Source organism: Gallinula chloropus, assembly GCF_964237585.1.
Source record: "Gallinula chloropus genome assembly, chromosome: 4".
In the NCBI taxonomy this organism is placed as follows: Eukaryota; Metazoa; Chordata; class Aves; order Gruiformes; family Rallidae; genus Gallinula; species Gallinula chloropus.
The window spans coordinates 36,493,904-36,505,058 of NC_140088.1; the positions used below are offsets into that span (position 1 = coordinate 36,493,904).

The following is an 11,155-nucleotide window of genomic DNA, read 5'->3' on the forward strand; positions in this document are numbered from 1 at the left end:
CAACTGCCTCCCACATCCCAGGAGCTGCACTGGGCCAGATTGGGGGTGTGGGGTGACCTCGGAGTGGTCCTGAGGCTCGGTGTGAGAGAGGAGCACTCAGCAGAGGTGGGGCTGTTTCAGGACTGGGCTGGATGGCTTTGATCAGAAAATGCCAGGCTAGAAATACCGCAGCAACAGGTCCTCTCTGGTTTCGGCAGCAGTGCAGGTCTGGTGGGAAACCACTCAGCATCCAACCTGGTGAGTCTAAATCAGCCAGGAACAGAACGGAATGCAGAAAATGTAGAAAAAGAAATTAAGAAGAGGTCAAGCATTTCTTTTTGCCACATCACTCTGGCTTTGGGGTTGATTTTCACATGCAGGTTGTCTAGAGGTGAGAGCCCACGCATTACTGAGGTTGGCAACCTCCAGATAAATCTTCCAGACTTTCCTACTGTCGGCTTCCCTTTGAGCTCCTTGCCTTGTGCTGGGGTGTAGGCATGAATGTATGGCTTCCCCCTTCCCCCTGAGCAGTTGTTTTCCATTGTCCCACTTCTGAAATATTTGTAGACCCCTGGCTGCTGTGTTTGCTCTCTGCTGCCTTTCTGGGAACCTGCGCTTGTTTGTTCAGTGCAATAAGGCCAAAAAACCTGCAAACCAAACCAAGCCACCACCCCCATCCCACTCCCAAAGAAGCACCCGCAGAGCCTTGACTAGCTGAACTGGCTAACAGGGAAAGCAGGATCTCTTCAGCTTTGCCTTACAGAAATAGCTACACTGGGCACTTGCAGACATGCCTGTTCTTCTGGAATAAACATGGGGAAGGGTTTTCCTGCCAGAGGGAAGTCCCCCGCAAGGCAGCGGGACGACATTTGCATGCACGGGGCCAAAATAACTGGCACCTCCTTTCACTGCTCCCTGAGGACTCGTGAACTCTTTAGATGGAAGCATAAATTCTTCCCTCCTCCTGGGGCTGCCGTGGGAAGGACGGCTCAGTGAGGGTGCAGGGATGTGGGGGATTGAGCCCTGTGCCTGCCTGGACTGGACTGGCTGTGCCTGGTGCCTTCAGGAGTTCGGCTGTGGGTCTGTGAGGGGAGTTAGGAGGAGAAACGGAACAATGTGTTTGTGTTCACCTGAGTCAATATACAGTGAAGACAAACTGGAAGAAAAGACTTTGAGTGCTGGGACAGGCTGTCCAGAGAGTGTCTCCTCTGGAGACACTCAAACCCCACCTGGATGCATCCCTGTGGGATTTAGTCTGGGTGATCCTGCTCTGGCAGGGGGCATGGACTAGATGATCTTTTGAGGTCCCTTCCAACTCCTAACGCTCTGTGATTCTGTGACTTCCTGAACTGAGGGTTTCCAAGGTTTTATGACTGCAGGATGTGGTATAAGAATGATTTGGTGAGGCTCTTGATGCCTCTACATTTAAATCAGCATGCCAAGGCAGACGTTATCTTTTCCACCACAGCTTCTGTCAACTGTCTTTGTCTGGCTCTTATTGCAGATGCTATTTGTAGTTTCTAGTTGCCATCACCTTCTGTTTCCCAGAAAGAGATGTCTCCTTAAGGAAAGTCTCACCTCTGACTTCTTGTTCAGGGGCTGGTGTGTTCTGGCACAGCATGAGAGCTGCAGCGTCACAAGGGGACACACACACAACACACAAAAATGATGCTCACATAAGCAATACAACTTGCATACATGAGACTTGGGTTGCCTTTGGCTTGAAACAGGAGCTGAAGGGAGTGAGGTATGGCATGGGGAAAGACAAAAGGCAAAGCATCACCTCATGACTTTAATTTCCCTGGCCTAGGAAGCATTTAATTTCCCTACTCTGGGAAGCAGCAGAGAGGTACTTCTGGGCATTGCTTTGTGCGGGGATAGGCCAGGCTGTGGTTTGTAGGTCAGAAGCACTTAGAGCTCAATGCCCGTGCTGCAGCCACACTGCTCTGATTTTCCTTTTCTCCCTCAGCAGATCCCGGTGACAGCAGGATCCACCCTGAGATGAGCTGCCCGTAGCCAGGGCTGACCCCACTGCCGAGGCTCTCTGCCCTGGGACGATGAGAAGCTGTCTGCCAGCCTAACAGGAGGATTTTGTGGCGGTGGTTGTTTTGTTGTGGTTTTTTGGCTTTTTTTTTTTTTTCCTCCCTCCAAACTTGGTGAAGTTTCATGTGACAACGGAGGTGCTTCCCGTGCCGCCTCGTAGCCCAGGGCTGGGTGGCGGAGGGCCACCATGGCGGCAAAGCAGCCCCCACCGCTGATGAAGAAGCACAGCCAGACTGACCTGGTGAGCAGGCTGAAGACACGCAAGATCCTGGGGGTCGGTGGAGAGGATGATGATGGCGAGGTCCATCGCTCAAAGGTGAGGGCTGCGGACTGTGTGTGCGGTAATGATAGAAAACAGACCTTCTGCCTGGACAAACCAAGGTGGTTTGGTTTTGGTTTTTTGGTTGTTTGGGGATTTTTGGCATCAAACTTCTACAGCCTCTTTGGCAAAATCAGGGCTTCCAGCTCCTTGGGGCTGCACCTGTAAAGTGACAGGTGAAGGCTGCAGTGGCACAAGCAGCGCTGCCTTTGAGTAGTGATGGGCTGTGCAGCCTTTTCTGGGTGCATGGGAGCTGCCCAAAACAGCTTTTTCTTAGTAACAGGACGAGCTCTGCCCTCAAGCTGCTTTTAATCCACTCCTGAAACTGTGTTGCCAAGATACCCATGAGCTAGCTCAAAGCTGATGCCTTAGGAGCACAGCACCACCAGTGCCCACCAGCCAGTGGCCTGGACACTGGAGCAGTGATTTAAGGAGCAGTGCTGCAGTTCCTCTCAGAAGTAGCCTGAATTGCAGATGAACAGCCTGTTTCAATGAAACACCAGAGCTGGAGGACAAGGGTGATCCCTTTAGGAGCTCTGTCCTGGCTGGTCTCTGGAGAATTTGCTGGCAGGGCACTGCCTGGCTCCCTCCAGCAGAGCTTTCTGCAACCAAAAGGTCCCCCAGTAACTTTTCCTGTTGCTGGTCTGTGTAGCCTTCCCATCCACATGGGTTGGGGAGGTCACAGCCAGGCATCCTTCTGGGCAAATGTGAGAGTGGGATGGATGCTGTGACAACCTGAGGGCTGTGCTGCGGCATACACCCCGTGGGGATGACACTCAGGCCATGTGAAAGGACGCAGCTCCCTGCCTATATGGCTAAGAGGAGACAAGAGTTACTGTTGACAGGTGAATCCCTTGTCCTGATCTTCCTGCCAGATCTCTTAAACTCCCACATGGAGTTAGGTATGTATTTTTGGGCCCAAAGGCTGGGGAAGGGTCTTCTCAGTCACCTTATGTCTTTTATTTGACTTTCAGATTAGCCAAGTGCTGGGAAATGAAATCAAGTTTGCTGTCCGGGAACCGCTGGGGCTCAGGTAAGGTATGAGGCCACCGTGGAGCCCTTATCATCTGAGAGGCCTTGGCCACAGCATCCCTGACAGCTCCGACTTCTGGCGCTAAGGCTCCTGCTGTGCAAGCATCACTGTTCTCTGAGGGGGTTCCTGGGGGCTGCAGGACCAGACCAGCTCTTCTTTCTTTCCCCATAAATCAGCCTGAGGCCCTCTCATCCCACAGCAGGTGCTGGGAACCACAGAGGCTGCATGGGGCTGGAGGACCTTCTGGTCTCATGCGTGACAGGGTGTTGCATCCTGTGGGGACCCACTTTGTGCCGTACCCTTGGCAAGGTCACTTCTCTGCTGGGGTGAGAGGATTTTGTCTTTGTCTCACCAGTGAGGCTGGCCTGTGTGCTGAGGCTGGAGCTCCTGGTGTGTGGGGAGCCAATTCCTCCCGTGGGAGGCCTGTGGTTGCCTCAGTTGTGCAAGGTGGGAGGGTGATGACCACGCAGGCAACCAGGAATACCTTCTGAAGTATGAGCAATGGGATCCCCTCTGCGGTCTTGCTGAGTCTTCTCTCTTCCTTTCCATGCAGGGTCTGGCAGCTGGTTTCCGCCATCATGTTTTCTGGGGTTGCCATCATGGTAAGTGCACAGTCCTGGGCACCGCCAGCTCCCAAAGGGGTGCCCTGATGCGGTTCCTCAACCCCCCCACATTTATTCCACCTCCTCTGCCTGCAGCAGCTGCTGTCACCTTCTCTTGGGAGTCCTTTGCCCTCACCATGTCTCAGTGATGGGCTTTGCTGGCAGTGTCCATGGTGGTGTGTTCCCATCACCTGAGTCTGTTTTCATTAGCAGGGTCACAAACCACACACGTCATAGAAACTGGCCGCGAAGCCGGTAGATGACACACTGATATTCTTTGCATCTCCTTAATTTCCAATTTCCTGGCTGGTGGACCCAATCCATAAAGGCCTGATGTCCGAGCACTGCTGTGCTGCCCAGAAAGGCACATGTCTTTATGGCTCTGTCCAGTCCCAGCTGTTGAGTCTCTCTCTCCCTTGTGTCTGCCAGGCCCTTGCTTTCCCTGACCAGCTCTACGACACTGTCTTCGATGAGGAATCAGCAAGCAGCAAGACTCCCATCCGGCTCTATGGAGGAGCCCTCCTCAGTGAGTGCCACGCTGCCTGTACCTGGGGCACAGAGCTGCCCCACAGAGTAAGGGGGCAGGGGCTGAAATGGTGGGAGGGATCAAAGAGCATGCTGCCGGACAGCTGCAGCCAGAGCGCAGGACATCTGCTCTTTGGCACAGAAATGATTTATTTAGGGGTGTTTTGGGATGCTCTTTCCTAGCAGGCTCGCTGCAGGGAGGCTGTGCACATTCGTGAATACCTGGGGGGGAACCCACAAGTGTCCAATCAAAGGGGCATTGCAGGTGGGCTGGGAGATGGGATGCTGGGCTGCAACTGGGGCCACCCCCTCGTGGTGAGAGTGGGGTGGAGAAGGGGCAGGCGAGGGCATCCCGGGATGGGGGACCCCTCATCTGGGGAGGAAGGGATAGGAAGGTGAGGAGAACCTATGGGAAGTGTGTGGGGCAGCAAAGGAGGGGAGGAATTAGAGACGGGGTGGTGGGGGTGAGCGCGGCTCCGCACCCCGTGCTGCGGCCGCTTTGGGTGCTGCCGGAACCGCGCCATCGGGGTGCTCAGCCCGGTTCCGCTCCGGGACTGCAGCGGGCGGTGCCCAGCATCAAAAGGCGGGCAGGTGCTCGCACGGCGGGAGCTTTTGCTTGGTTTGGGATGGTTTTTGGGGGTGATGGCGGGGGGGCGGGGGGGGGGGGGGGGGGAGCGCGAGTGGGCCGGGCCCGGTGGCTCCTTCCCGCGGCCTGCAGCGGCGCCTCGTGGCGGGGGCTGGGAGCGCAGCGACCGGCAGACCCCGGCTGCACCCCGGGAGGCCCAAACCGGTTCCCCTGGTGGGGACGGGACAGGCTGCGCCCTTTCCCGCCGATTCCCCGGGGCAGCCCTCTCTGCTGCCCCTCCCCAGGTATCTCGCTTATCATGTGGAACGCCCTCTACACGGCCGAGAAAGTCATCATCCGCTGGACCCTGCTGACTGAGGCGTGCTACTTCGCCGTGCAGTTCCTGGGTGAGTAGCTGCGGGCACCCCACTGGCAGGGCGGACCCCAAAGGATGGGTCGGGTGATGTGCACTGCGTCCCCCCCGCTGCGGGGCAGGAGAAGCCGAGGTGGGGTAGGACAAGCAGCATGAGCCATGGGACCGAATGCAAGGCTGGGTCCGGCAGGCAGCGCCTCTGGGTCCAGCAGGTGAAATTCCAGGTGGGGTAAATTCCAGGTGGGGTGAGGGTCTGGGAGTCGGGGGGACTTGGCTGATGGAAGACGCTGTGTCTGCTGCCTGCCTGGTGCAGCCACCGTGGCCCTGTGGGACTGGCCAAGACAGCCTGGTCCCAGGAGCGTGTTTCCTGCCAGCTGCTCTGCCTCTTCCTTCCCAGGGAGCAGCCTCTGCCTTGGGCTGAGGGGTGCAAGGGAAACATCTTCCCTCTGAGCATTCATTTAAATTCCCTTAAAAATGTCCTAGCCTTCACAGCCAGCACAGGTCGGTGGTCTCCTGGAGTGGGCTGCCTAGGTGCTGGGGCTAACAAGAGAAGACTCTGGCAACCTGCACTGACAAGGAGGATGCGTTCGGTCTTAGCAAAACAGAGAATAACGGTGCAACTTGTTTCTAAGGACCTCATCTATATTTAACAATGAAGAGGGGGTTTTGTATGTCTGTATTGGTAGCTCACTAGCTGTGGTACAGGGTAGCTGGTTTAGACACAGGCTGTGTGTTAGTAGCCAAAAAAAGAGGCAGCATGTGTGGACTATGTATATTCTGTCAACTGTAAAAGCATCTCTAAGTGTTTATCAGCACGGAAGTGGTTAAGCCACAGAGCAAGCTGGGCGATGTGCAGCTTCCACAACAAACACCTGAGCAAGACAGAAACTCACATCTGCTCGAGGGACCGTTTCGGGTTGGGGCTGCCTGAATGTGGGGGTGCCTTTAAAGCAGGGTTTCTGTAGTTGAGAGCTCTGGGGACCGTGGTCCTGTGGCTAACTTCAAGGCTATGAAATCGAGCCTGTGTCATGTGTTCACTGTGCCAAAAGCTGCTACGTTAGAGGGAAGTAGAAAACAGCTTTGTGCTATTTGTCTCCATTGTTTTATTTCATCACCAACCTCTGTCTTGTCTCCCTCCTTCTCCTCCAGTTACCACTGTCTCCTTGGTTGAGAGTAGCCGGATAGCTACAGGTGCCGTGCTCCTCCTGGTCAGCAGAGCCCTCTTCATCCTCATCAGCATTTATTATTATTACCAAGTTGGACGCCGTCCCAAGAAAGTCTAATTCCTGGGCTTTTTGTCATGGGAAGGGTGGGAGGGGGGTTTGTGTCGGTAATTTTGCATTATAATTATAACTTTTTTCTGTTAGTCCCTTTTTTGTTCTAAAGTGGTTTCCTTCTTTTCCACTTACCGGCATGAATCAGTGTGTAACGCGGTGCTGGTGGATTTGCCAGGTGAAACTGGGGGGAGAGCAGCATCAAGCAGGCTTCCCCCCACCTTGCCCTCCCAAGGAGGAGGGGAGGAGCAACGGGAGGAAGGCTCAGGGAGGTGCAGTCCTGACAGGCTCAGGGAAAAGAGCTTGTTTCCCAGGTGGAACTGGCTGATGGGATCACAGGCTCTGAACCTGCTGGAACAAAGCACAAAATAAGACCAGCACATTGAAGCCCAGCCTCTGGGGAGACAGGGCAGTAAGGCAACCACTGAAGAACTCAGCTGCTCCCCTTGGTGAGTCTTGCACCTGCCTGGTGGAGAGTGCCCTTGTGTACAGCCCGTTCCCCTTGTAGCAAGTACTGACCAGGTAGCTGGGAGCTGGATGGGGCTAGGTAGAGTTCAGCGCTTTGCAAATGGCTTTTCTTCCTTTCCTTTCCTTCCTTCCTTCCTTCCTTTCCATCCGGAGTTTTGCACTGGGTGCTGTGCAGAGCTTGGCAGGAGATACGGCAAAAGAAGAAGGAGGCACTTTGCATGTTCCCTTCACAGGGGCCATACTGGGAGCGGTGGGGCAGCTTGACCTGCAGTATTTAGAAGTGAAGGAAACTATCATAAATAGCCCATTGAGCACAGAGACATCTCCTCTCTTGGACTGTTTCCTGAAGCTTCTAGGCTGGGGTCCTGTCCCTTTCTCCCAGAACACTTCCTACAGTTGCAGCTTTACTGCTGGTTGGGGGCAGTGGTGGGTGTGAGGTAGCGCCTGATGCTTTAGTTAAGCGGGGACGGAGTGCAGTTGTAGTTAACACTAGTAAGAGCAGAACGAGCATCAGTACAGCTGCTTCAGTCAGTGAGCGGCCTCTAGAGATAAGCCCCAGCGGTGGGAGATGTTGTTCCAGCTCTGCTTGTGCGCAGGCATCTCATCTCTTCTGCCTTTGAAAAGACCAAAGTTTGTAGCATTAAGATACTTTAACTGGGATGAAGAACAGCAAGGAGCAGGGTGCATGAAGGCATCATCACCTTCTCTGACTCAGTCAAGGACAGACTAAATGTGCTGCTTTACTGACTGACCAGTTTCCCCAACACCTACTGTTGGCTTAAGAGCATTGGCTGCCTCACTTCCTAGCGCCTTCCTTGTGGATTATCCCTGTCCACAGCTGGAGGCGGCACTTTTTTTTGTTTTTCCATGGGACCAAAGCCAGGTGGTCTGCGTACAGGATATGGACTGCGTACTCATGCGCTACTGTTCACTGGATCAAAGCGTGCCCTGGAATAGAGCTGGCGTCCCAAAAATCCCAGTAGAGAGATGCCTACGCAAACAGAAGTGCTGGTGTGAACAACAACAGCCCTCAAGCTGCCAGTCACTCTGGGATCTACGGCTATTGCTGTTTAATATCTTAGTAGAGTTAGAAGAAGGTAGCGGGTAGTTACTGTATGTTGTGTTAGTGCTTTTGGCATTTAGAAGCAGCTACGTAAAGGTGGGACACTGTGTGTGTTGTACCTACTGGCCATGCAAGATGCCTGCCAGGTAAGAACCTTGGAAATGGTTGAACCAGAAAACATCACAGTTGATTATTGTTTTTAAATCAAATGGAGCGGCAACATCCAAGAGCAGGCTGAATTCTGGAGCCTCCCAACAACACATGCCTGCCAAACTGCTTTCAATGGGTCCAAAATATGACACTGAGCAAGTAAAGCTTATATTTGATGAACTTTCCTGTTCAGGTAGAAGAGTTGGGCTCCGAGAGGGCAGGGAAGTGACCAAGTGCAGCCTGGAGAGTATGAGGAGTTAGACGGAGCCGTGCTGCATGCGGGACCGTGAGCGTGGCATGCTGCGGCTATCGCTCACACCCCGCACCACCACCCGTGTGGGCAGCTGCAGTGGCTCCAGTGTAGCGCTTTGGCTGTAGCTGCTGGTAGAGGTATGTGAAGTTTGGTTGTGTATTGGGGGCACATAAAAGTATACACAGGCTGGTCATTGGGTTTTTTGGGGGGTGGGAAATTGTGTTTCTAGGAAAGACAAGTAAAACTGACCATGGGAAAAGCAGTTTTGGAACAAAAGAAGAAAATGGAGGATCATCTCAATGCAGTCCTCCCATCCGTGTTGGCTGCAGGGCCTAGGACCTTTGCTATGACTCTGGGTCTGTAGATGTTTGGCTGATTAGCGTACCCCAACATGTCATCTAGCAGGTAAGAGCAATGGGTTACTGCACCATGTGAGAGCAGTTCTCCACAGACTTCTTGTCAGGAGGGAGGGGGAAGCAGCTACAGCTTTCCAAAGAAGCTTTTAAGCAGGTGCCATCAGATTTCTCTGGTCCCCTGCTCACTTAAACCAGCGAGCCACATCTAGTTTTGCCAGTCGGTGTCTTCTGCTCCAATGCAGAACAAAACCTGTAGGAGAGGCCACCTAAGAGATTTCATCCTACTTGATACCTGGTCTTGCAAGGGGAGAGGTGAAGTGGGTTTATGTACATGCTTCTTGCTTCCTTCTTGCTAGAAGTGGACCCTGTAGAAACTATGGAAGTGGCCTGGAGCTCTACATTTCTTTTAAAACTGAGAAGAGGCAAACGTGTGGCCCTGCCTAGCACCGGCTACAAAAAGGCTGTGGTCCATCCCTGCATGATCCTTCCCATCAGCAAGGTGCCGCAGGAGAAATGTGTCCAGGCCCACTCAAAGTGGTCAATTTGCAGGTGAGATCAAGGAAGGAGTTTCTCATGGGCGCTTGAGGATGGAGCCCAGGCAGAGCATCCGCAGCATGGCCAGAAACCAACTGTGGCTGGTTGTCTTCACTCTGGTGTCTTCACTCTGGTGTGAATTGGGGGAAGGAAGGAGGATGCAGATTCGTTTGTACAGAACCGCATCCCTAAAGACTTTAGTGCTGGCATCGCAGCTGCAGGTGGCAGTTGAGCATGTAATTTGGGATCAAAGGCCTGAGGCATCACTTCAGGCTCCTCTACAGATCTGCTGAGAAAAAAGCAGCATCTCCAGGGGCTTCAGTTTCTTTATTTGTTAAACTGTGAGAAAGGCACCCTGGACCGACATCAGTTCGCAGTGAGTTACCTGCTTGCATCTGGTAATGCCGTGTGCGGGGCTGGGAGCTGTGTTCCCCAGGGGGCTGTGCTCTGAGCCGGCACAGGCCAGGACTAAGGCTGACACCCCCCTCCCGCTTCTCTGCGAGCGATGAACCTACACCCTCACAGAGCCCTTGGTTTTGAGGGTGAAGAAAGCTCATCCTTGACATCTATCTCCCTTCATCACCTTATTTACGCCTAACCCACAGCTGACAAACTGGAGCTGCTGGCAAAGGAGAGGCTCTGTCTGACCGAAGCTGGCCTCCCCTTTTCGGTCACAGGTTTTTACTTGGGGTGGGGAAGCAGGGAATAATGGGGCACCTCCGTTTATACCTCATTTTAGCTGCTGTACCTGAGTTTATTCTTTCTCCTCTGGTAAGAAAGTGACTGTACTTAACACCAAGCAAATAGTGAAAATTAAAGCCGTTTCACTTCACTGTCACAATTAGCTTTCTTTAATTTTTTTTATTTAATTTTTTTTAAAGAAATGCACACAAAAACCGTGCAGAGAGTGCTTCAGGCTTGTGTTCTGCTTTATATTACAAAAAAAAATTCCTTTCAATATAAAAAAGCATTACAGTAGGGAATACAGGATAAATTAGCTCCACTATCTAATAAAAAGAACATTTACAGTTTGTTTTTTTCTTTTTAAAATAGATTTCAAACATTTCCCACGCAGCCCTTGTCCCAGGCCTTTTTGTCAGTCATTTGAGCATTAAATAACAGCGGGGAGGCAGGGGCGGTGAGAGGGGCTGGGGGCTCGCAGCTGTGGGCTGCTCTCTGCTCCTTCCATCCAAGGTGCTTGGGCTGTGGTCACAGTGCTACAGCAAAGGAGGTGGCAGCACAGCAGCTCCCTCTGGTCCCCAGCCTGCCCTGATCCCTCCAGCAAGTGGGGAATTGAGCCCCTCACCCCAAAACAGCCATCACATCTAAACACACAGTTGCTTTTCCCACCTGCTGTCCTGAAAACTACCCTAAAACAGAAGGGACAAACCCAACCACTCAAAATGCTTTGCCATACAGCAGGAATCTGCTTTCCGTGCTTGCCTGCTCATTAAATTCCCCCCGGAGAAAGTCTTTCTGCCTGTTACCAGCTTCCATGGGTCCTCTCAAATGCCCACATCATTTTACTGCTCTCTCCAGTTGGTATCTAAAATGTGCTGCCCAGGCACTGCTGGGGTGCCAAGCTGCAGGGAGGAGTCCCAAGTCCTCATCCAGAAAA

The 11,155-nt window shown here is 53.0% G+C and overlaps 1 protein-coding gene across 1 annotated transcript; it reads left to right on the forward strand.

Moving 5' to 3' along the window:
• Positions 1 to 2,209: 2,209 nt before the first annotated feature.
• On the forward strand, positions 2,210 to 6,728 carry TP53I11 (tumor protein p53 inducible protein 11; the record flags this gene model as incomplete). The annotated part of the gene is made up of 6 exons (XM_084264002.1): positions 2,210 to 2,338; positions 3,316 to 3,374; positions 3,928 to 3,976; positions 4,406 to 4,502; positions 5,372 to 5,473; positions 6,589 to 6,728. The coding sequence occupies 6 exons, from the start codon at positions 2,210 to 2,212 to the stop codon at positions 6,720 to 6,722; spliced, it is 570 nt and encodes a 189-aa protein (XP_084120128.1). The 3' UTR covers positions 6,723 to 6,728.
• Between the last annotated feature and the right edge of the window lie 4,427 nt (positions 6,729 to 11,155).